The sequence below is a fragment of the Aspergillus pseudodeflectus genome, assembly GCF_044049435.1.
Source record: "Aspergillus pseudodeflectus strain CBS 756.74 chromosome Unknown BJX68scaffold_5, whole genome shotgun sequence".
In the NCBI taxonomy this organism is placed as follows: domain Eukaryota; kingdom Fungi; phylum Ascomycota; class Eurotiomycetes; order Eurotiales; family Aspergillaceae; genus Aspergillus; species Aspergillus pseudodeflectus.
The window spans coordinates 839,393-864,737 of record NW_027263781.1 but is presented as its reverse complement, the minus strand read 5'-3'; the positions used below and the strand labels follow the sequence as shown (position 1 = coordinate 864,737).

Sequence of the window (25,345 nt, the reverse complement as noted above, 5' to 3'; positions counted from 1 at the left end):
GTCTGAATTTTCTATGACATAGGATGGAGCTTAGGGCGTTGTTTTTCGAGTTCGAGATTTCGAGTCCAAACTTTAGTTATTACGGTAGAGACGAAGTTGAGCATGAGGATGTGAGGGAAATAGATTATTCTTTTATTGCTAATATTTCAAGAAGTGGTAATCTAACCCCGAGCAGCACCAGCCTTGATCAAAAGGATATCACCATCCTCAACTACATAGTCCTTACCCTTTGTCATGACCTTTCCGCCGGCCTTGACAGCCGCTTCGTCTCCAAGCTCCTTCAGGGTATTGTAGTTGTACACAATGACCTGGATAAAAGTCTTCTCAAAGTCTGTGTGAATGACACCGGCGGCAGCTGGGGCCTTGGTGCCCTTGCGAATGGTCCACTGGCGAACCTCGTCAGCTCCAGTAGTGAAGAAGCTGGCCAAGTTGAGAGCCTGGCGCATCTTGATGATGGCCTTGGGCAGACCGGACTCGGTACCCAACTTCTTGCACTCCTCGGCAGCCTCAGCCTCGGACTCGAACTGGGTCAGACGCTCCTCGAAGGAGGCTGAAATTGGGAGAATGGTGTCTCCGGGGGAGTTGGTCTTGATCCATTCCATGACCTTCGGGATGTACTTGTTCTTCTGGCGAACGTAGTCCTTTTCACTCAGATTGACCAGGAACACGACTGGCTTGGCTGTGAGAAGGAACAGAGGGTTGATGACTTCAACCTATAAGTCGGTTAGGCTCTTGAAGCACAAACGTGTGGGTGAATAGCAGTAGAAGATAGAATGATATCAGATAGGAATTTTGCTCTCATGATGACCTCTACGTGAGTTTTAAAAAAATGAGGCATTCGACGAGCTGGGTTATTTCGAGCAATGCTCTTATTCATCATATTAAGGGAGGGTGATAGCAGGAGAAAAAAAAAATGAATCACATACCTCTTTAGGGTTCCAGTCGCCATGACGGACATCCTTGCCGCTCTTCAAGTACTCGAGGACCTTGGTAACAGTGGCCTCTTCCTCGCGCAGCTTCTTCATCTCCAGAGACTGTCCACCGCGTCTGGTCTGCTTTTGCAAGTTCTCGAGGGCCTTCTCGACGAACTCGATATCCTTGATTCGCAGTTCCTCGCTGATGATGACGAGATCACGCACGGGGTCAACATCACCCTCGACATGAATAATTTCTGCATCATCGAAGCATCGGACGACCTGGAAGATGGCATCGACAGCACGAATGTGAGACAAGAAAGCATTACCAAGACCAGCACCAGTCGAGGCACCGCGAGTCAGACCGGCAATATCATAGATGGTCAAATTGGCAGGAACCTGCGACTTGGGCTTATAGTGTTGGCAGAGCCAGTCGAATCGCTCATCGGGAACGATGACCTTGGCCTCCTCAGGGTCGATGGTGGCATAAGGAAAGTTGGCGGGGTTACCAAGGTTCGACTTGGTGATAGCCTGGAAGAGTGTGGACTTGCCCACGTTGGCAAGACCGACCTATCCTGAAGTTAGGACATCTTCATTTTGGACGATGTGAGAAGGATTAAGAAAAATGGGAGTTGGAGGAAATTTTCAGGGGTTTATATAGGGAGAAAAGAGGGAGGCTGGGAGGGGCAGAAGAAAAATTAATAGCTGGTGGGGTCGCTGCTCACATACGATACCACTCTTCAGGTTGTTGCCAGGACGGCCCAGAAGGATTTTTTCTTGGACGACGGCTTTCTTGGGAGGCATTTTGGACTTCTTTTTCTTGCTGGAATAGAAGCGGCGGAAATCAAGAAAGAGGAGAGGAGATGAGGAGGCAGAGACGAGTGGAGGGGCAGAAGAAGAGCAGCTCAAGGAATAATGGAGAAAACGCGATACCAGCGCAGGACCAGCTGCGGAGCGGCTCGTAAGAAGCAGGACAGGGGAAGACGTCGTGGCGGCGCCCACGGAACAGTGGGTAGGTGACTCTTAAAATGAGATATAAACAGCTAGATACAGCGACGAGGACAAGGGAAAGCTAAAAGAAAGATAGCTCCCTCAATTGAACAGTTTGGAACCCAAAGTAAGTGAATCTCAACGCTGATTTGAAAATATTTGGTGTTTTTTTTTACATGTATTTTCGGTCATCCACGTACTTCACCGCCCACATGACCCGCTCACTACCTCACATGACGTCTTTCCACATCAGGATATAAACTCCTCTCAGGCTCTCTCTCTCAACACTTACACTCACAGGTCAGACATGTCGTTCGAGCTGATACCCCGTGGACAATGACTCTTCACGCGACAGATGCCCTCTGCATCCCAGTCCTCGCTACCAACGCCGCTGCGTGTAATGAAGAGTCCCGTGGGGTCCCACTTCTGCTTGATGTTGTACAGGCGGTTATAGTTGTCTCCCCAGAAAGATGACTGAAAGTCCTTCTCGTAGGCATTTGCCTCGTTGAGGTATGCGCCCATCTTATGTGAACCCTCCACAGAACGGAGAAGCTCTACCTCTACGTTAGTCAGGTTGTTCCTGATTGCATCCTGTTCTGCTAGAGACGTCTCGGGGTCCCAGCCACGGCCGAATGTGAGGTGGAGCAGAGTTTCACGCCAAGCTGGATGCAGAGCACTGTCGATATGATTGTTGGCTACGGCGCCCCCAGAAACGATATGGCCGGTAAACGACTCGTAGGGGCCGGTCCGTATCTGCCGCAGGACAGCGCTCAGCTTTGCTGGCTCCTTCTCAAACAGGTCCCGAGAATACATCCGCGAGCCAAGTAGCGTAATACCCCCGGTAATATCCGCGTTGCTGGCGATCAGTATGTCCGAGATCAAGGTGCGAATATCAGGGAGCGGCATTGAGCCGTACTCGGTTGTCACAGCTGAGATCTCATTCAGCTTTGTTAATAGCGGATCAAAAAGCCGATCCACTCTTGCAACATCTGTTTGGTTTGGAAACACCAGAGCAAGAATGAGTCCGGAAACAGACGTGTTTTTGTCGGGGAGAGGAAGGTCCGGGAAAATGCGGTAATAGCCTGCACCCCCGCCGTCGCTCAAGGCAGGGAGATGCGCGTGAAACTCGGTCACGGCGTCCCAGAAAATCGGATGTCCCAAGGGTGTGGAGATATTGAGGCTGCTCATAATGACCGGAGCTTCATCGAAAGTTCGAAGTGTGACATCCACGACTATACCAAACGTCCCTCCACCACCACCACGCAAGGCCCAGAAGAGATCACGGTTTTGATACTCATTGGCAACGACCAAATCCCCCTGTATCATGTCAGAGGATGCTTAGCTCAGGTTCTGGTCTCACTTACATCTGCAGTCACGACAGTGAATTGAAGCGCATTGTCCGACGCCATCCCCTTCCATGGACCTAGGAAGGAATGGCCGCCGCCTTGGATATATCCACCAGCCGCTCCAACAGTATGGGCCGCTCCTGCAACAGCAATCCTGCCTCTCTTTCCAAGTGCAGCATACAACTCCTGGAGGGCGACACCAGCTGCAATAGTGACAGCAGGACCTTCGCTTCCACCTTTTGGGGCTCCCTTTGGCATGAAATCATCCACAAACAAAATATCCTTCATGCCACTAGTCTGGATCTGCATCGACTCTGGAGCAGTCGATCGGCCAAGGAAACAGTGTCCGGAGTTCTTGATTGCCAATCGAAGATTGTGCTTCTTTGCAAACCGCACACTGTTCTGGATATCGGCCGCGGAGGTGACTATTGCCGAGTATAACGAAACGCGGCCTTGCCCACAGGGCTTGTCAAGAGTCTCGATATAGCAGTATTCGCCACGTTCAGGCCATGATTCCCAGTTCCGCCATTGAACCGCTCCGGGCTGGGCAGCTCTCCAAGTCGAATTCGTTGACAGGGCCAGGACAGACTCGCAAGCTTCACTCTCGCGTCCGCCATGACAGACATCTGCAACGGGCCTCACGGCGACCAGATTTCCGTCGACAGATTGATTGAGCGCAGTCCACTCTTGTGGAGACGGCCAGCAGCTCTCATGGGGCCTACAGCGGCAGTGCGACTGATGGGGACGGGACCACGCGAGCGAGGTAAGAAACAAAGAGAGAAAGAAGTATTTCATCTTGCAAATCTATACTGTTGTGATTGAAATAGTGGATTTGGTTGTGATATTGCTATCTACAAGACGACCCTTCTTATATACAACTTGGAGCCCAGCCCTAAACCCCTTCAGGACTTACGAGCTGGGAGCGAATCGTTTTCACTATTCACAGATATCCAAAGAGAATCCATCGCAATTGGCGATGGGATAGGTCAAGCCTCGCGGCTGACGTCAAACGGCGAATCCCATTCAAGCAACTCGTATTCGTTGTACTGGTACGATCACGTGTTCGTGGTCAATGGCCTGTTCAGGTTTGGCGTGGCTCTATACAAATGACGATCCCTCAGCTTGCCATGGAGCCAAGATGCCAGACGCCTCGTTTGCTCACATCACAGTCCCTCAGCCCCAATCCTTACTCTGGGCTCATACATAGCTCGCGGTCTTTCCCCAATAGATCTAGCATCACTTTCCTAGCCTAAGCTCTACGCCTCATGAGGCAGACATAATGCCTGGAAATTGCCCATCCCGGTAATACGAATGATCTACTCTTTTCTAGGCATCTATACACCTGCAGGCAACCATATAGTGTGGACGACCAGAAACTAGCCTCAATGCACAAACAATATGTATAGTATAGTTGGCCATTTGAGACTCTTGAGGTCACAAACAATGGCTATATGCTACTGGTAGTTTGGAGTATGACGGATGAGATCATACTGAAGTCATTGATTATGACCAAACAACGCAAGGGACCGTTGCACGGTGTCAGGGACAATGATCAATATCGCGGCCTCGGAAAAACAAAATCATATATGCAATCAATCAACGGGGAAATGTCATTATGAACCCACTATGCCCCTATAGGAAAGAAAAGGTAACCTGATAGTATACATCCGCAACTGCATCCGCGCGATCAACCTTCCAGTAATACTTTGTGAAAAGAAGAAACGATGATATGAGTGAAATCCACCCAGCAAGGAGCCCAGCCATTCATTGCCTTGCTACGCCGTACCGTGAACGCCTGGTTAAGAACAAATTTGGAGAAGAGAGACAAGACGAAGGGAATGGTGATGCTGCTGGAGAAGAAAGAGAGAGAGCTAGATTAAATCTCCATCGCGTCGCCTGAGCTGGGTTCGTTGTCGACAACGCCGAGTAACTTAGCGTAGGGCACTGTGACACGTTGGAGGTCCCGGTGTTTGCCTAGAAAATAAGTGTCAGCAAACGAGATAGTGAGTTGCGGAGATGTATTAGCTTACCAAGTGCTAGGATGACCTCCTTCAGGAGGACCTCGCGTGGCCAGCCGCATAACGTCTCAGAGTTTTCCTTCCAGTTCCGATCAGATTTATCCTTGGTTTTGTTCGTAGAGGTAGAATCCGGCTCATCGTCATCCTCCTCGAATAAGCCGCCTAACAGACCCTTGAGGAGTTCCTCGACCTTTGTCTTCAGGCCCTCAGCTCCGATGCGCTTAGCGTACATGGACAGGTAAAGACGGAATTCTTCTTTCGCGCCGAGCGACAGCGCAGCGGCGAGTCTGTTCTCGAGATGTGCAATTGATACGCTTGACTCGAAACTCTCGTATCCTTCTCGTGACAAAAGAACCTTGATAAGACGTTGCAGGAAGTAGGCACGACCGCGGAGGAGGGTTTCATTCGTTGTATTCCGCTCGAGGAAGGGGATAATACCGGCCGAGACGGCGGCTTTAGCGTCTGAGTCTTGACTGGCGTCTGACGCGGATTGAAGGTTTCCAACAGGGGCTTCGGTAGTGTTCCAGTATTGACTGCCCACGGCCCACCAGGCTTCGGAAAGTCTTTGCCATGTGTACATGGAAGGGGAGTAGGCGTAGCCTTCGCCGTTGGAAAGAGCGACGATGACACGGCCCTCGGAGTTGATGCGAGCGTTTGTGATGGAGGGGGCGGCGGAGGGATGAGCACCTAGGGTGTGGATTGCGGCGTCTAGGACAGGTTGAAGGGAAATTGGTGGGTGTGGGGAGGAGAGGTTTGTGACATTCCAGACGTAGCACATGCCTACAGCGGAAATGCAGAGAATCCAAGGCCCATTGCATTCGAGGATGATGGGTTGTGCTTCGAGGACAAGGGCGCTGACGAGACGGCGGCCAGCCGGCGTCCAGATGTATACTGATCCCTCCTCGCAAGCGGCAGCCCACATTTGCTGGTTCCCTGTGACAAGGAGAACCGTCCGTGGTAGAAAATCCTGCCATAATGGTTGCTCCCCGCGGAACAGGGTTAGTCGGACAGGTTCACGGTCAACAGCACGTCCAGTTAAGCTCGCGCCAGATGGATTCCGCGCTTCAAAAACAACATCCACTCGTGATTTACTCGACTCTCCCGAGGCCCCCGAGGCACTGGGCGGCTCTGTTGGTTTGCCAGTGGAGTCAATAGCTCGAAGAATATGACTGCGAACTTTAGGTACGGCTAGTCGGAGCTGACTCACGGCCATGCAAGGATTCGTCACTGCAGGCCGGATGAACTCTGGGGTTGGTTGTTGCCCTACAGGAGGGTTCTGAGGCTGTGCTGGGAGGAGGCCATCCGTCGTATTCGTGAGTATCGGCGTTGCACCATTTTGGCTCGCCAGTGCCACGCGCTTTTCGACATGTCCATCCTCGTCGCCTTCTAATTGCGCAAGTTTCCTCTTGTTCCCAAAGAGTAATGTCGCAAGCCCACCTTTTGGTAACCCGTCGAATGGCTTCGAGAGGTCGACGATAGACTGCGGTGTATCGGCCTTAACCTGGCTACTCACAGACGCCATCAACCGAGCTTGTGGTAACGATGATTCAGCTGCTCCAGCGCCAGACACCAAAAGAGGGGCGATACGTTTCTTTCCGTCCTTGGTGTACGTAGGTCTCTGCTTTAGCCTCTCCAATTTGGCTTGATAAGGATCCGGCTTCTCAGGCTCTGGCGCGGAAGTGGCGGCTGTGCCATTAGGTTGAGATTTCTGTGCATCGGGCGTTGGAGAAGGAGCAGCGGCCGGGGTCACTCCGTTCGAGGGTAATGGCGTAGGTTTACCGTTGACCACTGCATCACCTGAATGGCCATCACCCATCAGAGCGCCCATTCGGCCCTCGACGCCCTTGAGCTCGCCAGCCTTGCTCTTCTCTTCAAGAAGCAATCCATCTGTTGTCTCCGCGATACCAGCGCCCTTCCGGTTCGTGCCGAATTTCGTAAGCGACCTCTCATTCTCCTCCAGTTCCATAGCGTAGCCAAGATCTCCTTCCTCAAAGCGAACGGCAAGAATCGTTCCATCCAGTGCAGTCGCATACAGGCAACTCCCGTCCGGACTCCAAGCTAGATCAGAGATTGACTTGGCCGCCAGCTCCTGGGCAACAACAATTGGTCGCGGGTTACTCGTGATCCATACACTGAGCGATTTATCCCCTCCAGCACAAGCTATGACCGTGACGGCAGGTTGTGCAGCATGATCTTGCCCATCCGCTTGCTGTTTCTTGACCGGTTGCGGGGTGTATAATCGTGGAGAAAAGGCGCAAACTTCGACCGGCGCTTCGTGGCCGATGAGGTTAATATCCCCGTCCCACGATCCACGGTTGATGATTGCGACAGAGCTCACAGGTCCATTTACGGCATTCGCAGCTGCAATGTGCATACCATCCGGGGACCAAGAGCACCGGCGAAAGTAAGCCGTAAGCGGTGAGTTCAAAAATGGCGCTGTAATCGTCTGTTCAAGCACAAAGTTGTTCATCTGATCGTGAGCGGTGGAATTCGGAGCCGGGGAAGTGAAGCGGAAGATTCGAACAGTGCGGTCATCACTCGCCGTCGCGAAGTACTTGTTGGCCGGATCGAATGTAATCCCCTTGACATGACTCTGGTGAACGGAAAGCGTCTTGAGCTTCTCAAACGTGTGTCCCGACCAAACAACCACCTTTGAATCAAGGCCAACCGACACCAAGATTGAGGAATCATACGACCAGCCCAAATCCTGCACATCATTGTCATGCCCGATCAGTCTCCGAATTGTGCGCCAATTTTCGACCGGCGGTGCTTCGTTCGATCCTACACGTCCGTGTCAACAATCCATCCCTCCCTCCATGTATTCCAGAATCCAACGACCTACCAAAACTCGTAGCATGCGAGGGCGGGTTTGCATCCAATGTGTAGATACAAACAATCTTATCGTCCGCTCCAGAAGCCAAGTATTTCCCGTTTGGTGAAAAGCGAACCGTGTGAATCGTGCCGGAGTGATTGCTCATGGACGCCAGCTGTTTCGGTTTGCTTGCAGCTGCTGCATCCGTACCGCAAATGGCCTCTGTAGACCATATCCGAACGTATCCATCTAAGCCAAGAAAACACGGATATGTCAACCATCGTTCCATGCAAAGTATTTTTGTTTTATTCGTTCTCCGCGATTGTAGAGTAGAGAGGGTAGGGACAAAGCAAGACTGACCTCCTGCTGCTGTCACAAGGCGACTTCCATCGGGAGATATATCGCAACTGTAAACTTCGAATGCTTTTCTCTCACCTGTAAATGACGGAAAAGGGGAAGGGGGACATCAGTTAGCCAACACGTTTTCTGAAAGCGAACAAAGACAGGCGGGCATGGGATGGAATAACAAGATTGCGATGAACGACCCAAAAAAAGAACGATTACATACCTCCATGCGTTAGCCAAACTGGCTTGATGATATGCATAGCCGCAACCTCGTTGCTGCGTCAGTCCGCTCCGCTGGTTGGGCGTTGTTTGTCTCGAGGTGGCAGGTCGGTACTCCGTATAGCTCGATCGATCACTGGCAAGTTGACGTGGATGGGAGAAAATCAGGCATCGCAGGACTTCCACGTCCACCATTCATCGGCTCGCGGGAATAAGGAGTTACGGCGGTACGAGGGGCGTAGCAGGCGTGAGAAGAGCGTGGGAGCGACTGGGAGCAATGCGAACGGAACCTGAAAAGGGCCGCGCTCAAGAAAGTCGCGATTGTGATCTTCCAGCGGCGCGCGGGAACATGGTCCGAGCTTTCTCTTTTTCGCCAAGTATTCTTGTACTATAACTACAAGTTACAAAGCTCATATTCGAAGCAACGCAGGCACAGAAGAGGAGTGATTTGGTACACGATCAGTCCATCTATTCTACTATACATAATCCATCGCTGAAATAATATCTCACTTCGAGTTCGCTCTCAGCAGCACTGCTCTGCGAGAACATGTCACACACTCTTTTAACCATCCAAAAAGGTTTGATACAAGGTACAGTAATGAAAACAAGGGTGGCTGAGTAGAGACGAATGACGCATAACCTGTGCAAAATGATGGCGTGGCAGCTCAGCAAGTCGTTAAGAAGATCACAATTGTATGGGGATATCACTCAAAGCGCCAACTCTTCAGTTTTTCTCGCGGGCCTGCTCGAATCCTTCCAGGACTTCCTCAGCAACATTCGCTTTAGCCTCGTTTTTGGCCTCTGGTGTCTTCTCCGAATCCTCAACTCCGAGAGCCTTTGCCGCAATACTCCGTGCCTGGGAGCTGCTTACTTTGCCGTAAACAGCCATGGCGTTTGCGATCATTCCGCCGAGGTCGCCCATGTTTCCAGGGACAACAACAGCTGTGCCCTCACGGGCGAGTTTTGAGAACGCGTCAACGTACTTCTCAGCAATGGTGAGGCTCATAGCTCCGTGAGCGCTCGATTGGCCAGCCTCGATAGCCTGGGCCACGGTTTCAATGGCCTTTGCAGTAGCATCAGCCTTAGCTTTAATCGCCTCAGCCTCACCAGTAGCACGGTTGATCCGCTCGATCTTATCGGCCTCGGAGGCCAAAATAACAGACTGCTTTCGGCCCTCGGCAATGTTGATTGCGCTCTGTCGCTGACCTTCGGAGTCGAGGATTTCCGCTCGCTTTGAACGCTCAGCTGTCACTTGGCGATGCATGGCTTCCACGACCCCATCCGGGGCATGGATATCCCTGATCTCATATCGCAGACACGTAACACCCCAAGCCTGCGCAGCCTCGTTGATAGCCTGAGTTATGTTGGTGTTGAGCATCGCACGCTCCTTCAACACATGGTCCAGCGTAAGCTGACCGATTTCCGACCGCATCGTCGTCTGCGCAAGTTGAGAGATGGCATATTCAGCGTCCTCTACACCATAGCTGTAAATCATCCGTCATCAGCGCATAGCTAAATAAACATCCATCAGCAAGAATCACTCACCTAGCCTTATAAGCATCAAACACCCTCGTATACAGCACTCCGTCAAGCTCCAACGTCACGTTATCGGCCGTAATCGCATTCTGACTCGGAATCTCAATCGCCGACTCCTTCAAGCTCTTGACATACGCGATTCGGTCCAAGAACGGCACCAGAATCGCCAGACCGGGTTCCAAAATCCGGTGGAACTTGCCCATGCGCTCAACGATCCATGCCGTCTGTTGAGGAACGAACCGCACAACCGTGTTCATGGGTAACGTCTGTCGGTTGCTAAAGTACGTGGGCGGAGACCCGGACGGCGAGGAAGCCGAGCCTAGGCTGAGAAGCGAAGACTCGGGAGCGGATCTCCGGGATGTCGTTGAGACATTTCTTCGGCGGAGGCTTGTTTGTGTTCTTGGGATGGCGGAGGGGAGAAGTCGGGGAGAGTAGCGTAGGGTGGAGGATCGGAGGAGCCGTACGGCCTGTTTGGAGGCTACCTCCATGATCGGTGGATGGTTTAGGGGCTATTGGTGAAGAAGGATTGAGACTGTCGACCTTCTGAGAAGCTTTCAAGAAAGCTGGGGAAGCTGGAACCTTCCGTCCAAGGTAAATGGATGGAGCTGACCACTTGGAGGACAATTTAGCCTGAGGCATTCATGATTATGTAATACACTGCGCAGCTTGTTGAGAACTTCGTCAAGAAAACATCTTTCACTTTTCTGGTTGAGTAATACTTGCAATAGTTTATTATAAGACTGTGGAGCCCACCTAGCGAGTTTAACTCCTAATCTGATGTGCAGAAGCGGTTAAGTCTCCTAGACAATTTCCCTGGAGAGCTGTTATATATCGTTCGCTGATAGAGGTCGAGCCCATTCAAAATATACATTGACATAGATTCTTCAAATAAAATATCAAGTCCAATAACAAGGCATACTGGCATCAAACTCGTCTCAGTTTATTGACCTAACTCGACTAGAATCTATATTTTGATTTCACCTAGAACGCCGTCTGGTATCCCATGACCATGACTAAAACGAACGAAAAGAAACAAGACATTAACGAGGAGTCTACTCCTCCATAGGTTCATCGCCAGCCCCGTTGCCCCAAAGGCCCTCGATCTTGAACTCTGCAGCCCACTGTGTGACGACCTGCCGTGTGTCGACACCAGGCACAGCAGCCGCGGCAGCAGTGGATCCGGCATTCGCATCGACGACCTGGAGAACAGGAGGAGTAGCCCATCCCTGGATACGTCCGTCACGCCAGTCGTTGACAACTGTCATCGCGGCAGCTTCGAGGTTAGGGATACCGCCCTTGCCGAGACGGCCGCGCTTGCGCGCAACTTCGATCAGGAAGCCGTTTGTCTGGTCGGCGGTTGAGCTGGCAGGGAAGAGGGTGGGGATGTTGTAGACCTTGAGCAGTTTCTGGAGGAGGTCCTCGGAAGACGAGAGGCGCTTGAGAAGGAGTGTCACAGCGGGGATGGGGTCCTCGATCTGTTTAGGGGGGATGGCGTTGAGGAGGATAAGACGGGCCTGCTCGTCCTGCTTCTTCTTGCTCTTCTTTTCGCTGGTGTTGGGGAAGACGATCCCGGGTGAGTCAATGAGCTTCAACTTGCTGTCGAGCTTGACCTCGCGGAGGTTGGTAGTGACACCGGCTTCGGCACCAGTGGGGCAGGCGTTGCTGGAGCCCTTGTTCATGCGGGCCGTGAGAGCGTTGATGACGGAGGACTTGCCGACGTTGGGGTATCCGATGACACCGACGGAGATGGCGCGCTTAAGGTCCTTGTTCTGGGAGTATGTCTTGAGAGCGCGGAACAGCGTCTCTGACGTTCCTTTGACGGAGAGCTGCTTGTGGTCGAAGCTGTGGGCGTTGCCGGCACCGTTGGAAGCCTTCAGCGGGAGGGTGGGGAAGTAGCGGCGCAGATGGATCAACCAGTTCTTCAGTACTGGTGGAGGCACAAGATCAATCTTGTTGAGAATAAGGATCAGACGCTTCTGACCACCATCCGCAGCCATAATCTCCCGCTCGACCTCCTTCGACCGCGTACCCTCAGGGTCACGGGCATCTAGCACATACAAGACAACATCCGCAGCCTCAACGACCTTCTTAAAGACCTTATCGAACGCCCGTCGCGATGTCTCCTTACCCGCCACAAGCGCTGGAGCACCATCTTCATCCACCTCATCATCCTCACTCAGCCCACCCATCTCATCATCATCCTCATCCATCTCATCCTCGTCCTCATCACTCTCCTCGCCGTCATACTCCGCTGCGCGAGCACGAGCAGACGCAAGTAGCGCAGCCATCGGGTTCGCCGAATCAGCCATGTCCTCGTCCATCTCGTCATCCAGCAGCTCATCGCCCTCAATATCGACCATCTGGTTTTCAGCGGCGCCCTCCTGTCCACCGCTCTGCTTCAGCGCAGCGCGTCTCGCACGGGCATCCTCGCGGATTCTCTCTTGTTCCTCGGCCTTCATGCGTCTCCGCTCCTCGATTTCCTGGAGCATCTTCTCTTTGTGCGGGAACAGGTTGGGGATGCCGGGATCCTTCTTGATCTTGGAGCGCCATTCGGGGTTCTAAATGCGATTTATTAACACCAAGCTCCTGGATCTAAAAAAGCCAGACCGTTTTCCAGCTCAAAGAGCATACCTTCTTAGCGAGCTTTCTCTGCTTGCGCTGCTTCGCCGCGGAGGCTTTCTCAATCTTGTGTCGGAGCCGGACAGGCGTCCGCTTTGAGTTTTTGCCTGGTAAGATTAGCAAGTCTTTTTCAGTTGATCAAAGTCTGAATTTCAGCATACCTAGTTTGACCATTTTGGCAGAATATGAGTGGTTTGCTTGAATTCGAAGATCCCACCGCCCAAAACTCGATCTGAAGTTCTGAACAATTTTTTGACGATTTCCCGCGCTAAGATAACCGGAGGTGGGTTCTGCCGATCTCCGGCTGTCCCTCCTCGTAAGGTCGGGGTTGCGGCCGCTACAGTGCTTGTACAGCTCACTTACAAGGTATAGTCATAGAATTTTCGGCTTATTTATTAATTCTCTCCTCCTGAACATACCTAGAACTCTGAAAAGTTTTCTTTCCGTGCGCTGCATCTACAATGCCTGGCTCAGGCTCTTTTTCTGCCCCTCCGCAAACCCTCACTTTTGATGGCCTGCTTTCGGACTTTGATGGCACCATTGTCGACTCGACAGATGGTGAGTGACTGATTTACGTCTTTATATGTCTGCGACAAGGTCGCAATATCTCGGAACAACGCTAAACACTATCACCTTTTTCTATAGCCATCATCAAGCACTGGCACAAGTTAGTCCCTCAAGAGCATACATACCCTGCTGCGCGCAAGCATTTAGTTGCACTGTTCTAACTAGACACGCGGCTAATACTCATCGCATAGAATCGGAGCTGAGCTAGGCGTGGACCCCGCGACAATTCTCGCTACCTCTCATGGCCGCCGAAGCATTGACACCTTGCAATTGTATGACCCGAAGAAAGCCAACTGGGAGTGTAAGTCTAAATACCTGCATGGAAATGGCGCTGAGTGATCGCTCATTCTCCTGGCGAGTTAGACGTTAGTTATGTCGAAGGTCTCATTCCTAAAGAATACGGCTCCGATGCCGTCGAGATCCCCGGTGCGCGGAACCTCCTCTCCGCTTTGGAAGAATCCCGCGCCCCATGGGGCGTTGTCACTTCCGGCACACGCGCGCTGATCGACGGCTGGCTGGGTGTTCTGAAGCTCACACATCCGGAGGTTCTCGTCACTGCCGAGGACGTTGAGCTGGGTAAGCCTGACCCCAGGTGCTACTTGCTCGGCCGGAAGAAGTTGAATCTGGAGAACTCCTCATCATTGGTTGTGCTCGAGGATGCGCCATCCGGGATCAAGGCTGGCAAGGCTGCCGGTTTCACGGTCATTGCTCTGACCACCACTCACAAATTGGAACAACTCCAGGAGGCTGGCGCGGACGTGATCGTGGAGGACTTGAGGAGCATCAGTGTGAAGAACGTCGAAGGGCGGGTCCAGCTGGAGATTCGGAATGCCTTCCAATAAAGGGATGTTCTATAAGAAACACCTGGACAGCCGCAAATAGTCGGTGAGGTTCTGTCGGCCTGCCGGACTTTTGACGACCCATACGATTCATGAGGTAGAAGTTAGACTGATAGACAGCGTTATTGTACATAGAATCCCCGGAGCCTAGATTTTCCTCATGACGTGTGCAAATAGGATATACCGAAGCCTTGCATTTGATGTAAGGTTTTCTTCAGCTGGCGCTCCCCAGCCGGGCTCGTACCGAAGGACGGGGGATAGCGGAACGGTCAACGCGGATCGCAGAGTACTTTTGGCTACTTCCCAGATAGGATTATGGGAAGACCAGGTGGCTATAGGCAAGGCCAAATAGACCCGAAGGAGAGCACGAGAGTCACTGCAGAGCCAGTAGTGGATTCGAGTGAACTCACATTGCAAAGGAGTGACCTCTCCTCTCAACACTTCAAGGGCATAAGCTGGACTATTGCCAGCGGTGTAGAGCCAGCTATGTCTGTTGAGGCTGGGCTCCAAAGCGTCTCTGCCGTCTGGCATCTTGAGAGCATCGAAGGCCAACAGGTCGGTACACCGATAAGAGACACTGTTTGGCCACCACCGCTGCCTAACCCTTTTTCGGACTTGTCCTATGGGCCATGACTTGCTTGACAGTCTGAACCTAAAACGCAATAAACAGCAAGTTTTCCTAGGATCAAGGGCGAGTGCTAGGATACTCACCGACCAGCTTGCCTGACGTAAGAATTCTCCGACTCGATGTTGCCATCGGTTGAAAATGTGTCCTCTTCAACCTCGACTTGGAAGACCAAAGCAGAGCTGCAGAACGGAAGATTTCAGGGTACACTCAGAATGCATAGATGTGGACCACGCAAATGCAGATAGGAAAAAGCCGATGAACCACAGAAAAAGCAAAATAGCGGACTCGGACGCTTCTGCTGTGAACCCTTGGGGACTCGAGTGGTCGAGCCTGTCGGGATCGCAACCGTGAAACCACTACCAACCAGTTCTGATTTGACTATCGTGTTCTCATACACGAGCCTGCGACGCGCAGAACTACTGCTCACACAGAAAAGGGGCCCCGATGGTCAGCAAAGAGGGTCCGATCATTGAGAGAGAAAAGCCGATCAGATTCTGGAAAGCTGATGTATCGGATCCTTTACCGGCAGCTCGAGTCAGAAACGGACGCTAAATCGGCAGGATGGGTCTCTTCTGCATTGTAACGAGTCCAACGACGACTCGCTGAGCTGCGTCTGAACGCCATCTGCAAGGGATGCTGCATGATGGGTAATCCTCCACCTCCAAGACGAGGTGATGTTTTTCCATTCTCTTTTTTGGGCCAACCGGTTGACCATTGTTCTTCGCTTGTTGCTCCTTGCAAATACCGACCCCACGGAAACTTCAATCGAAGGAAATATTGGAAAAGTCTGGACGTAAGGAAGGAAAACGCCCAAAAAAGGCTGAAACTCGGAATGCACATCGGGAGGTTCTTGCTTCAGGTGGCGAGTACATACTATTGACTCTTGCAGCTTTGCACATAATCTTAATGCATACTTACGCGCATATTGTGTACACAGCAGTGCAAACCAAACAGACTCCTCTACAGGTCCAGCCTCCCAGCTGCGCAGATAGTCATGTATCTCGGATGACTGTTCGGGGCTATCGCAAGTAAACAGAGTTTGGCTGCCCGGGCTCGGCTGCAAGATAGCAAAGAATCGTCAGCCAAAATAGCCGCTGTGAACGTCGTGCACCGTCGCACAATCCACAGATGGAACCGGTCAGCAATAGCCAGAAGGGCAGAGTGAAAGTTCGAGGTTCGAGACTGCTCCTCTCGTCTCTAGAGTGTTCAGATTTGTCCGCCTATCAACCGGTACTATTGTGTCATGGAATGACAAATCCAAGAAAGTGCTTCTCAGCCCAAGAACATATCAGCACGCCCCCCAAGCATGTTCTGGAGCTTGGACTATCATAGCCCTGCCGCCTAAAGAGCGGCGGAGCCCAGAGCTGAGAGCTTAAAGCCGCAATGGCGATCAAAGGCGACAAAATTCGCACCGCCACATCAATTCGAGACGGTGGCAAAGTGGACCTGTTTTGTGGCGTAGCTGGGGCCGTTGATCTGTTTTATCCTCTGTCTAGGCAGTAGGATTACAGAGCGCCGTCGTCCTGATCGTGTACGGGGTACTCCGCACCAAAACTGCGGTAGACTCGTTGAAATGCTTTGCCGAGTGTGAGGTCGATAAGCCTTTATTCTTTTACATCATTGACCTGGTCACATCAGGGATCAATGACTGCCCCCACTGTCATGGAAGGCACCAGATAAAGAGATCGGGGTCTTGGATTGTTGAGAAAACAGTTGCATCATATGATGTGCACACCTTACGGAGTAATCGAGTCAAGACTCAAGAGCCCAAAAAGTGATTGACAATGATCAGACCCAGGGGAATGGGAGGATCGAGGATCGAGAAAGGAATGGTTGACGGGACTCGCAGCAGATCATTCCGACGCCAAGGCGTAACCTTATGCCAACAGGGATTAGCACATAATGACTTTCTGACTATACTTGCTGAATTAGGAGCACGGAGAAGGACTTGTGCGAGACCTTTAGGGGAACTTCCGGAGAGTCAGCGGAGAGACAATTCGATTGGTGAGCTTCGGGATATTCACCGACACCCAACATTTGGGAACCTCTTCGTTCCAACCCGCGATAACGGGCTGCTCCCTTTGAAGTCAACACCCCTCAATCGAATGGGGGATCGTGCGCGTTGTTAGTGGGATCATCCCAGGGGTTTGAACCGCCGGAGCCTTAGTGTAGAGCTTGTATTGCTGCTTTGTTAAATGCAAGTTGAGGCACATCCTCAAGCGCTGTGATCCTTGGTGATTCAAAGATTGATTGGTTTGGGTGTTGAAGAAGGTTCACTTCCCCGAGTCCTGTTTGAGAGTTGATTGGCTGAGCAAGTCACTCCTCCATGTTCAACGAGGAGTGGCGCCTGTTCATATCACACTTGTCACTTGGAGGATTCGCCGCACGGAAAATGCATCCCTGCACTTGAACCGCAATCTGTTTGGCTGATTCGTTCAAGATGAGAACTTGATGCTCTTTCTACACTTGGTGCAATGGGACGCGCACCGAGCTCCTCCGTAAGGCGTACGTAGACAGATAGGGTAGGAGTACCTTTGTAATCGTGGAGAAGAGGAGCCGGGCGATCCATGCTCCACGGAAGATGATGGTGGACTCATGATCGCCAGATTAGGTCAAACTTGAACCAGCATTCCCATGCTGAGGAAATATTATTCCATACCCTGTGGATTGGCATGGGTAATATGCCGGATAAAGTTCTGGCGGTTGTCTGGGAGTGAACGTTAGATTGCCAATCCGTCCACCCGCAGCTTGAAGATTGAAGCGGAACCAGAGACGCATGAATCTACGAGTGCATGCAGAAACCGCTCGAGTATCTGCCAACCAAGCCCCGCAGAGAAAGCATTTGAGAGTACCGAATGAAAGAACCCCTAACATCCCCGGGACTAGAATTGGCCTCTTGTGCTGCATGAGGGTGGTTTTGGACGCTGTTGCGTAACCTGTGGGTTCGGTGCGGGCGCTTCAGGCAGTGTCATCGTTAGCGCGGAGTTTCAACGCTGAGACTCTGGCTCAAGTGCTTGAAGCTCGGACCTTGTGTTTGACGAATAGCAAACAGGCTTTGAACTCCCTCGAGGCTGCAGTTCCTAGATTGTTGGAAGGTGACGACGGTCCACAGAGATTGTTCTGGGATACCAACACATTGAACCCAGCGATACCGGCATCTTTCAGCGCCTGATTCGCGTGGCCAAAAAAAATGAAATCGGATCCTGAGTAGTGATCGACAGGATCTGTCGACTATTGAATTTAGTGGGGCTTGGCTTGGTGCTGCCAGTCTGCCACGCTTTTGCAGGGCAGAAGGATCCTCCTTTTCGACTTTTTGTCATTCCCCGTCCTTGGATACCCCTCAAGCCGCTGTGTGATTGGCAGATCCAAGAAATCAGGGCCACCGCGTGAGAAGAATGACAGGCATGGCTGGCGATCCGTGTTAAGAGGGCCAACCGCCTTAGGTGTAGCATGGTTTTTGGACCGCCGCTAGAAGGGAAAATTGACCTGAGGCTGTCAAGAAACAGCCGCTGCCATCAGCAGAGAGTAATCCTCCCCTTCCTTGATCGAGTAAAAGGACATGGGCTATGGGAGGTTTGCCTCTCCTTTGGGCCGGCAAAGAGAACAATTCCCCGCTTCCAGATGACGACGGACTATTGGGCTCTGAAACCCGATCTCTTCAGAGCAAAGACACAATAAAAAAGAAAGAAAGAAAGACGAAACCCACCATCTTGGGGCTTCCGTTATGGTTGTTTCGCAACAGACGCGGTGTAAGAACTGACGAGCTCTTTTGTCCGAGAGTTGTGTCCAGGACATCCAGCCCAGACTCAACCCAGATTTGGGTCACCTGGAGCCGGCCTTGGCGACGGACCGACGCGCGCTAACCAGATCCAGGATGTGCAGTCCCATGGTCTCAAGGTCCCGTGACGAAAGCCCAACTTTTAACCCACACAGACTCCAGCTTCAGCCTTTCCCAGTGCCTCGGGCCCGGGCAGCTGTGATCCACCCGGGGTGTTGAAATCATGTCAATCACGCCGGGTGAATCATGATATGTTTTCCGTCGTCACATTTCATGTTCCGGGTATGAGCCTTGACGCTTGGCTAACTACTTTGAGCTCCAGGACACGCTGGAACCGTTCACATCGCAAGCCGTAACTTGGAGCGATTACTGGTCCTTGCGATATGACGCTAATGCAGGAACTGATGAAGCTCGATGGGAGCGTCTCCAACTCGTCACAATTCCAGTTCTCTTGTCAATCATCCGCGTGAAACTCCGGGAAAAAAAAGGGATTCGGTCTTAAAAAGAGGGACGAAGGGATGAGGCCTTCCAGAACAGATGTGCGGGATGGGGAGAGAAAAAACTCATGGCCCCCTTGATCGCTGCCCCCCGCTCTCCTCTCTCCTTGCGGGATCCTCTTAGTGTTTCCGGCAGTGGCACTGACAGGTACCGCTCTGGCCGTCGAAGTGAAGCTGACTGTTGACAGGATCAAGGCAAGGAAGGGTTCAAGCATCACACGAACCCTGCGGGTCAGCACCTCCGAGATGGAGCCAAAGATAACAGGAGAAAAAGCAACGATCGCATGTCCTGAACAAGAAAAAGGAAAGATAATATGCACAAAACCTAAATACTGGAAGAAAGGGTCGTACGGTCACCGCCACAGCAGGGCGATTGGGGGATAGGGCCAAGCTGCGGCCAGCAGGCTGGGTCGGGTATTGAATTCGACCCCTGGACGAGAAGACGCTCGGACGAGCAGGCCAACCGGACTGGATTCTGAGGCTACTATTGCCATCTGCGACAAGAGAGAGCGCTTTGAATAGAATACCTTAATTGTGCGTCTTGCCTGTAAGCAGTGCGCGTACTGTAAGACAGATACCGACGCACCGATCCTCCCAGTTTCGGGCGACGATCATCCAATGGCACTTTTCGCCCTCCAGAATCTCTGCGTCTCCTCCGTCCTCTTCTCCATCTCAGTCTCTCTCTCTTCTCTCTTTCTCTCTCCTCTCCATCTGCTCCGGCCACACTGCCTTTCCCTCTTTCGTTCTCCTTTTAATAATTTTCCTTCTTTTTTTATTTTCAAATCCATTCCTTAATTTTTTTCTTTTTCTATTTTCTGCTCTGCAGTCCCGCATCGCACAGCAGTCAAGTCACTCCTTCCTTTCCCTTATTAGTTCCTGTCTTCGGACTTTATACCTGGCCGTCTCGCGCAAAAGGCCTCGACACACTCTGTCCTGCCCGTATATACATATCCAACGGACTTCAGCTCCAGTCACTCTCTTGTCCTCCAATCCATTGTCTGTCCTTCTGCGCCTCACCCAGCACCTCTCACCCACATCGACTGTCTTTTCGATCCATGATTTGAGACTCTTCCAACTGCTTCTTCACCGACCCTTTTGTCTTTCCCTTCCGGGTTGAAAACGTCAAGCCATGAATTATATCAATCACCCGTACCCGTTCGCGAGCCATCCGGGTATGCTCCACGGGCAGCCCATGGAGCAGCCCATTGCCTATGATCCGGCAATGGTCCACCCGACCATGATGCACCCGATGGACGGCTACCTCTACCCCCACCCTCACTTTGACATGGTCGACTATTATCACCAGCCGATCATGGACTACGAAGAATATGCCGAAAACCTGTCCCGGCCGAGGTTGACCAAGGAGCAGGTGGAGACTCTAGAAGCTCAATTCCAGGCCCACCCCAAGCCGAGCAGCAACGTAAAGCGCCAGCTCGCTGCTCAAACAAACCTCAGCCTTCCTCGAGTTGCTGTACGTGATCGCGATTGGACTTTCTCTGGCTTGTATACTAATCGGTTTATAGAATTGGTTCCAGAATCGACGAGCCAAGGCGAAGCAGCAGAAGCGACAGGAAGAATATGAGCGGATGCAAAAGGCAAAGGCGGAAGCCGAAGAGGCGGCCAAGGGGAAATCCGAACCTTCGAAATCAGAGATGGTCAAATCTAGCGATGAGAAGAAATCACAGATCGAAAACAAGGACACGACTTCCGAACCCTCGTCACCCACGCCTGCCAGCAAGAAGCAAACTTCAAGTGCCTCGAGCTCGAAGCACCACCACACCCCAAGTGAATCGGCCCGTCAAGCTAGTCTTGCTTCCTTGCAAAGAGCCCTGAACGCTGCGGCCGCTGCCCAGTATGGTCCGGACGGTCATAGCACCGTAATAAGCATGGACGGATCAGTGTCCCCTACCACAACAATGCCGCAAGATAGTGAGGCTATGTGGGGCTCCGTGACCTCTACCGGACAATTGGTCGTTCCCAACAGCGCGCATTCGCTCGTTGACTACCGTTCAGCCAGCGACGCGGGAATCCCTTACGACTCGATGCAATATGCTCTACAAGCAGACGTGGCTATTACCCGACGGGGCTCGTCAGATGCGCTTGCTGACTCATTGGAAGGCATTGGCATCAATGGCAGCTCGCACGGTCTGTCACAGCTCGGAAACCGCACCGACCGGGCGCCGGCCTGGAGGGAAGCCGGCAAGGAGCTCGATCTTGCTGCTCGCCGAAAGCGACCACGACCGGCCGCAATCGGCACGTCAAGATCGTGCACCATGCTGTCGGGAGCCGCGGCCATGTCGCCGACCACACGGATGTCTGGCTACGGTAGCGTTAAGCACTCCAAATCCACACAGAGCCTCAACTCGCGCTATGCGGGTGTACGGAAAGCCTCGGCGCAGCGATCACCTCTGAACCTGTCGACCTTTGCCGAAGCCGGCGTGCTGAGCTCTGCAAAGACCGAAATGTCAACCATGCTGCAGCCGGTCACGACAAGCACACTTGCGCCGCCCACACCTCTGACTCCAGAGGAGCTACATCACCTGCTCCCAAACACTCCCACTACCGATGGCTACTGCTTGTCTGCGCAGCCGACCAGCCACCTCTTCCCCACGACTCAACCCATGCAGATTAGCATTGCATCTCCTCCGGCCACGCCGTTGGGCATGGAAATGATCTCTCCTTATCAATACCAAGGTCTCGCGCCGCCCATGTCAGCGCCCGCTCACTACACATCATTTCCGGATTATACCTGCGACGGTAGTTTAGGCGGAAGAAGTTGGGAAGGCACAGCGATGCCGTCGCCGGAGGCCTCGTTCCAGAACCAGTGCCAGGTAGACATGTCAATGTCATATACGCGGGCTCTCGAGGACCACACGGACAGCGCGTCAGGGTCCCCGTTTTGCGCAACCAACGAGCTTGACCTGCACACGCCGGGTGACGCCAAGGCTACGGAGTTCCACCTGTACGAATTCCCGGACCAAGAGGAAGCCCACCGATTTGTGGCGCAGCAGCTCCCGTCCCAGAAACCCAAGGAGTACACGTTCGCAGACAACCGGACCCCGACCAATTTCGGTTGATTCAATGACTCGCGAAGCTAAAAACGACTTTTTCCTGTATCCATACAAGGGCTCATATATATTGTTGGACTAATTGTTTGTTGATTTGCAAGCATGTTTTGAGTATCGGTGTCGGTGTTGAGGATTTTCTGCATGTTTGAAAGCGGCTGGGCTATCGGATGGACATATCAAGGCTTTTTATTTTAACGTATATTACACTACTACATTAATACATAATAGACGACGCGGAGCTCATGTCGCGCATGCACATGCAATTATGATTTTAATTCCGGAGCTTTAACCATAATAAATCCGCGTTCCTGACTCGGGGGTTCCCTTGGAAGCCTTGGTTTGCTAACCGGGTGGACCTTATCTAATCTATTTTCCGTTGGACAAACGCACGTGGGCAACATCCGTCCATTTGTATGGTCTTGGTTTGATGTCTACATGCGCTTCGCCGCCGATGGATTACTATCATTATAGTTTCGCTCTTCACTCTAGGTAGTGGTATCTGCGGCGGGGCTAACAATGGGACCATGTTGATTGCAGGGAGGGCCGTTCAGGGAATGGGCAGCGGAGGTATCGGCATGATAGTGGAAGTTATCATCTCAGATGTGGTGCCCCTGCGACAGCGCGGGGGCTACATGTCATATATACTGGTGGTCAGTTTCATCGGAACGGTGCTAGGCCCTTGGATCGGCGGGACTATGGTTGATCATGCAAGTTGGAGGTGGGTAAGTTAAAATTACCGAACAGTGGTGCATTTTGACTTGATTCACAATCTTACTGCGTCCGACAGCTATAAGAATGCCGATCAGACCTGGTTACTTGAGTTCTTTGAACCATCAAAGATTACTTTCAACCGGAAAAAAAGATAGAGCAACAGAATCGAAACAATGAAGCTCTCAGTCTTTGCTCTCTCCGCCGCTGCTCCCCTTGCGGCTGCCGCAGGTAACAAGTATATCAACTATACGACCGTCAAGGGGTACTTTGAGCAGGATATCGAGACAACTGATCCTAGCACTTATGATTATGTGGGATTCTCCTCTCCTTTCTCTTTTACTTTGATACTTTGACTGGTGAATCAGGATGCTGGTATGCATCCCGCACCACCAACACCCGTACCCCAAGCCCCATTTCCCTTTCAGTTTCAAACAAACTTCAATCCAAGTCAATTGAGAGTTCAAGCTAACAAAGCAACCAGACCTCCCACAACTTCGGCCTAATCGACCGCAGCTACGACTCCGACAAGCCGGGCTCCAAGAACCTCACGCAGTGGGAACGCTTCCACGCCGAGCTGCAGGCCTTGAACGACAACTCGCCCAAGCATGTCAGCTACAAGCTGTTTTTCATGGGCCGCCATGGAGAGGGGTACCATAATGCTGCGGAGAGTTACTTTGGAACGCCTGCTTGGAATGTATGTTTCCCTCCCGAACTGTTCCCCGAACGGATTTCCTTAGCTTTTGCTGGGCGGGTGATTACTAGACGGATCGAGGACTAATTGATATACTGAACAGTGCTACTACGCCCTCCTAACAGGCAACGGCACTCATACCTGGTTCGACGCAGACCTTACCAGCGAGGGCATCAACCAAGCCACAATCGCGCACCAGTACTGGCTCTCGCAGTACAAGACGCAGCACATCCACTTCCCAGACGCATACTACAGCTCGCCGATGACACGCGCGCTCAAGACCGCAAACATCACCTTCAGCACGCTCCCACTCGCCGCCGCAGGCGCCGCAGACTTCCTCCCAGAAGTCAAGGAGGGCTTCCGCGAGGGGATGAGCATGCACACGTGCAACGCGCGGCGGTCCAAGAGCTACATCGAGGATCTGTTCCCGGGCTGGACATTCGAGAAGGGATTCACGGACGAAGATGAGTTGTGGACGGGTGTTACGGGCGAGCCCTCCGAGGCACAGGACGAGCGCAGCCGCGAGGCCCTCGATGATATCTTCACCAAGGGCAAGAAACCCGACGGTGTCTGTGTTCCCAAGGGCCATAAGAAGGAGAACCTCGTTGTCTCCATCACCGCGCACTCTGGCGAGATCACCTCCCTCCTCCGCGTCATCGGGCACCAGCCGTTCCGGTTGAGCACGGGTGCTGTTATCCCCGTGTTGATCCGCGCCGAGGAGATTGAGGAGGAGGAACCCACTACTACGATTACCTGGACTCAGTCTGCGTACTGTGCTGCGCCGCCGGCGACGTCCACGGCCTCCGGCTGCGTGTGTGCCGGGTCCGCGACGCCCATTACCTCTGGATACCCAGTTGGTGGGACGTCGGTTGCGACTCCGACTCCGTTCTAATTGCTGAGTGATGTGTGGTGCGAGAGGTGAGAATTGTGTAGAGATGGTTGTGTATGTTTTGTGTACATAGGTTTAACTGTAATGCTTCATACATAGCTTGTCTGTTTCACACTCGACTTCAGGTTGAGCGTCACAAAATTGACTAGAGAAGCGGGAGAAACTTGCGTATGACCTACCTTTCCTGTTTGATTTTGAAGCCTCTAAATGAGAGGGACTTACGGCGAGTGCCCAGTGCATCTCACCTAGTTCCTGAGGCTGTATCGCTATTCCAGGAAGGCGCGAGTGTTGCCCTGGTCACCGTACCCAGGAGAGGCAGGAGCGACTGTGGTGAGCGGTAGGTCGCACCTGCACGCAGTGCAGTGAATCCTATTAGGAAGGCACGATGAGTTGCAGGTGACAGGTGACGGGAGAACGAGGAAGATGCGACTGTTGAGTAACCATAACTGCCCTCCCTCATGGTATCAGTCATTGTTGCTCTCAGCATTTGGTTGATTGCTTGGATCACTGGTCGGGCAATTTAACTTGGTTTTCCGTATGTGCCATTAGAGGTAGAGAGGGACGTGTGGTGGGGATTTCGAAATCAGGTCAGATTATCGTAGAGTGATAGCGGAGGGGTTAATATGATATTGAGAGTTGGCGGAAAGTGATTCTATGCATGGTCTACGGACACAAGACAAGTGATAGTAGCGGTGGAGCTGAATAAAAAAATCAATCTGAAGCTTTGAGCATCAAGTACATATAAGCATAAAATCGTAACAACAAAAGTGCCGAAGTATAGAACTAATGTAAGCAGCTGGGGTACTAGTACGGTAGTGCTGAACAGAATAGTCAGTAGGGCAAATGCAACACAGGCCTGAAGAGAGAAGAGATGCCAC

The 25,345-nt window shown here is 52.2% G+C and overlaps 8 protein-coding genes across 8 annotated transcripts; 3 read left to right on the top strand and 5 right to left on the bottom strand.

The window, feature by feature from the left end:
- Nucleotides 1-109: 109 nt before the first annotated feature.
- On the bottom strand, nucleotides 110-2,043 carry BJX68DRAFT_228486 (YchF/Obg family ATPase). Its single transcript, XM_071038870.1, has 3 exons — nucleotides 1,644-2,043; nucleotides 927-1,484; nucleotides 110-713 (listed from the first exon to the last, which is right to left on the bottom strand). The coding sequence occupies exons 1-3, from the start codon at nucleotides 1,716-1,718 to the stop codon at nucleotides 162-164; spliced, it is 1,185 nt and encodes a 394-aa protein (XP_070903531.1). The 5' UTR covers nucleotides 1,719-2,043; the 3' UTR covers nucleotides 110-161.
- Nucleotides 2,044-2,198: 155 nt separating this feature from the next.
- Nucleotides 2,199-4,045, bottom strand: BJX68DRAFT_262888 (uncharacterized protein; the record flags this gene model as incomplete). The annotated part of the gene is made up of 2 exons (XM_071044554.1): nucleotides 2,199-3,221; nucleotides 3,269-4,045. 2 exons carry the CDS (start codon nucleotides 4,043-4,045, stop codon nucleotides 2,199-2,201), a joined length of 1,800 nt encoding a protein of 599 aa, XP_070903530.1.
- A 792-nt stretch (nucleotides 4,046-4,837) lies between these two features.
- On the bottom strand, nucleotides 4,838-8,923 carry hir1 (putative histone transcription regulator Hir1). Its single transcript, XM_071038869.1, has 5 exons — nucleotides 8,649-8,923; nucleotides 8,441-8,515; nucleotides 8,111-8,329; nucleotides 5,281-8,049; nucleotides 4,838-5,224 (listed from the first exon to the last, which is right to left on the bottom strand). The coding sequence occupies exons 1-5, from the start codon at nucleotides 8,683-8,685 to the stop codon at nucleotides 5,127-5,129; spliced, it is 3,198 nt and encodes a 1,065-aa protein (XP_070903529.1). The 5' UTR covers nucleotides 8,686-8,923; the 3' UTR covers nucleotides 4,838-5,126.
- A 148-nt stretch (nucleotides 8,924-9,071) lies between these two features.
- BJX68DRAFT_228480 (SPFH domain-containing protein) lies at nucleotides 9,072-10,765 on the bottom strand. Its single transcript, XM_071038868.1, has 2 exons — nucleotides 10,190-10,765; nucleotides 9,072-10,128 (listed from the first exon to the last, which is right to left on the bottom strand). The coding sequence occupies exons 1-2, from the start codon at nucleotides 10,666-10,668 to the stop codon at nucleotides 9,369-9,371; spliced, it is 1,239 nt and encodes a 412-aa protein (XP_070903528.1). The 5' UTR covers nucleotides 10,669-10,765; the 3' UTR covers nucleotides 9,072-9,368.
- A 160-nt stretch (nucleotides 10,766-10,925) lies between these two features.
- BJX68DRAFT_228478 (putative GTP binding protein) lies at nucleotides 10,926-13,159 on the bottom strand. The gene is made up of 3 exons (XM_071038867.1): nucleotides 12,961-13,159; nucleotides 12,812-12,906; nucleotides 10,926-12,738 (listed from the first exon to the last, which is right to left on the bottom strand). Exons 1-3 carry the CDS (start codon nucleotides 12,971-12,973, stop codon nucleotides 11,233-11,235), a joined length of 1,614 nt encoding a protein of 537 aa, XP_070903527.1. The 5' UTR covers nucleotides 12,974-13,159; the 3' UTR covers nucleotides 10,926-11,232.
- Nucleotides 12,989-14,280, top strand: BJX68DRAFT_165072 (HAD family hydrolase). Its single transcript, XM_071036937.1, has 4 exons — nucleotides 12,989-13,357; nucleotides 13,445-13,466; nucleotides 13,558-13,667; nucleotides 13,730-14,280. Exons 1-4 carry the CDS (start codon nucleotides 13,261-13,263, stop codon nucleotides 14,206-14,208), a joined length of 708 nt encoding a protein of 235 aa, XP_070903526.1. The 5' UTR covers nucleotides 12,989-13,260; the 3' UTR covers nucleotides 14,209-14,280.
- A 5,461-nt stretch (nucleotides 14,281-19,741) lies between these two features.
- Nucleotides 19,742-22,445, top strand: BJX68DRAFT_228466 (homeobox domain-containing protein). The gene is made up of 2 exons (XM_071038866.1): nucleotides 19,742-20,579; nucleotides 20,632-22,445. The coding sequence occupies exons 1-2, from the start codon at nucleotides 20,238-20,240 to the stop codon at nucleotides 22,183-22,185; spliced, it is 1,896 nt and encodes a 631-aa protein (XP_070903525.1). The 5' UTR covers nucleotides 19,742-20,237; the 3' UTR covers nucleotides 22,186-22,445.
- A 436-nt stretch (nucleotides 22,446-22,881) lies between these two features.
- Nucleotides 22,882-24,604, top strand: BJX68DRAFT_165049 (phosphoglycerate mutase family protein). The gene is made up of 3 exons (XM_071036936.1): nucleotides 22,882-23,198; nucleotides 23,369-23,581; nucleotides 23,682-24,604. The coding sequence occupies exons 1-3, from the start codon at nucleotides 23,061-23,063 to the stop codon at nucleotides 24,468-24,470; spliced, it is 1,140 nt and encodes a 379-aa protein (XP_070903524.1). The 5' UTR covers nucleotides 22,882-23,060; the 3' UTR covers nucleotides 24,471-24,604.
- Nucleotides 24,605-25,345: the final 741 nt, after the last annotated feature.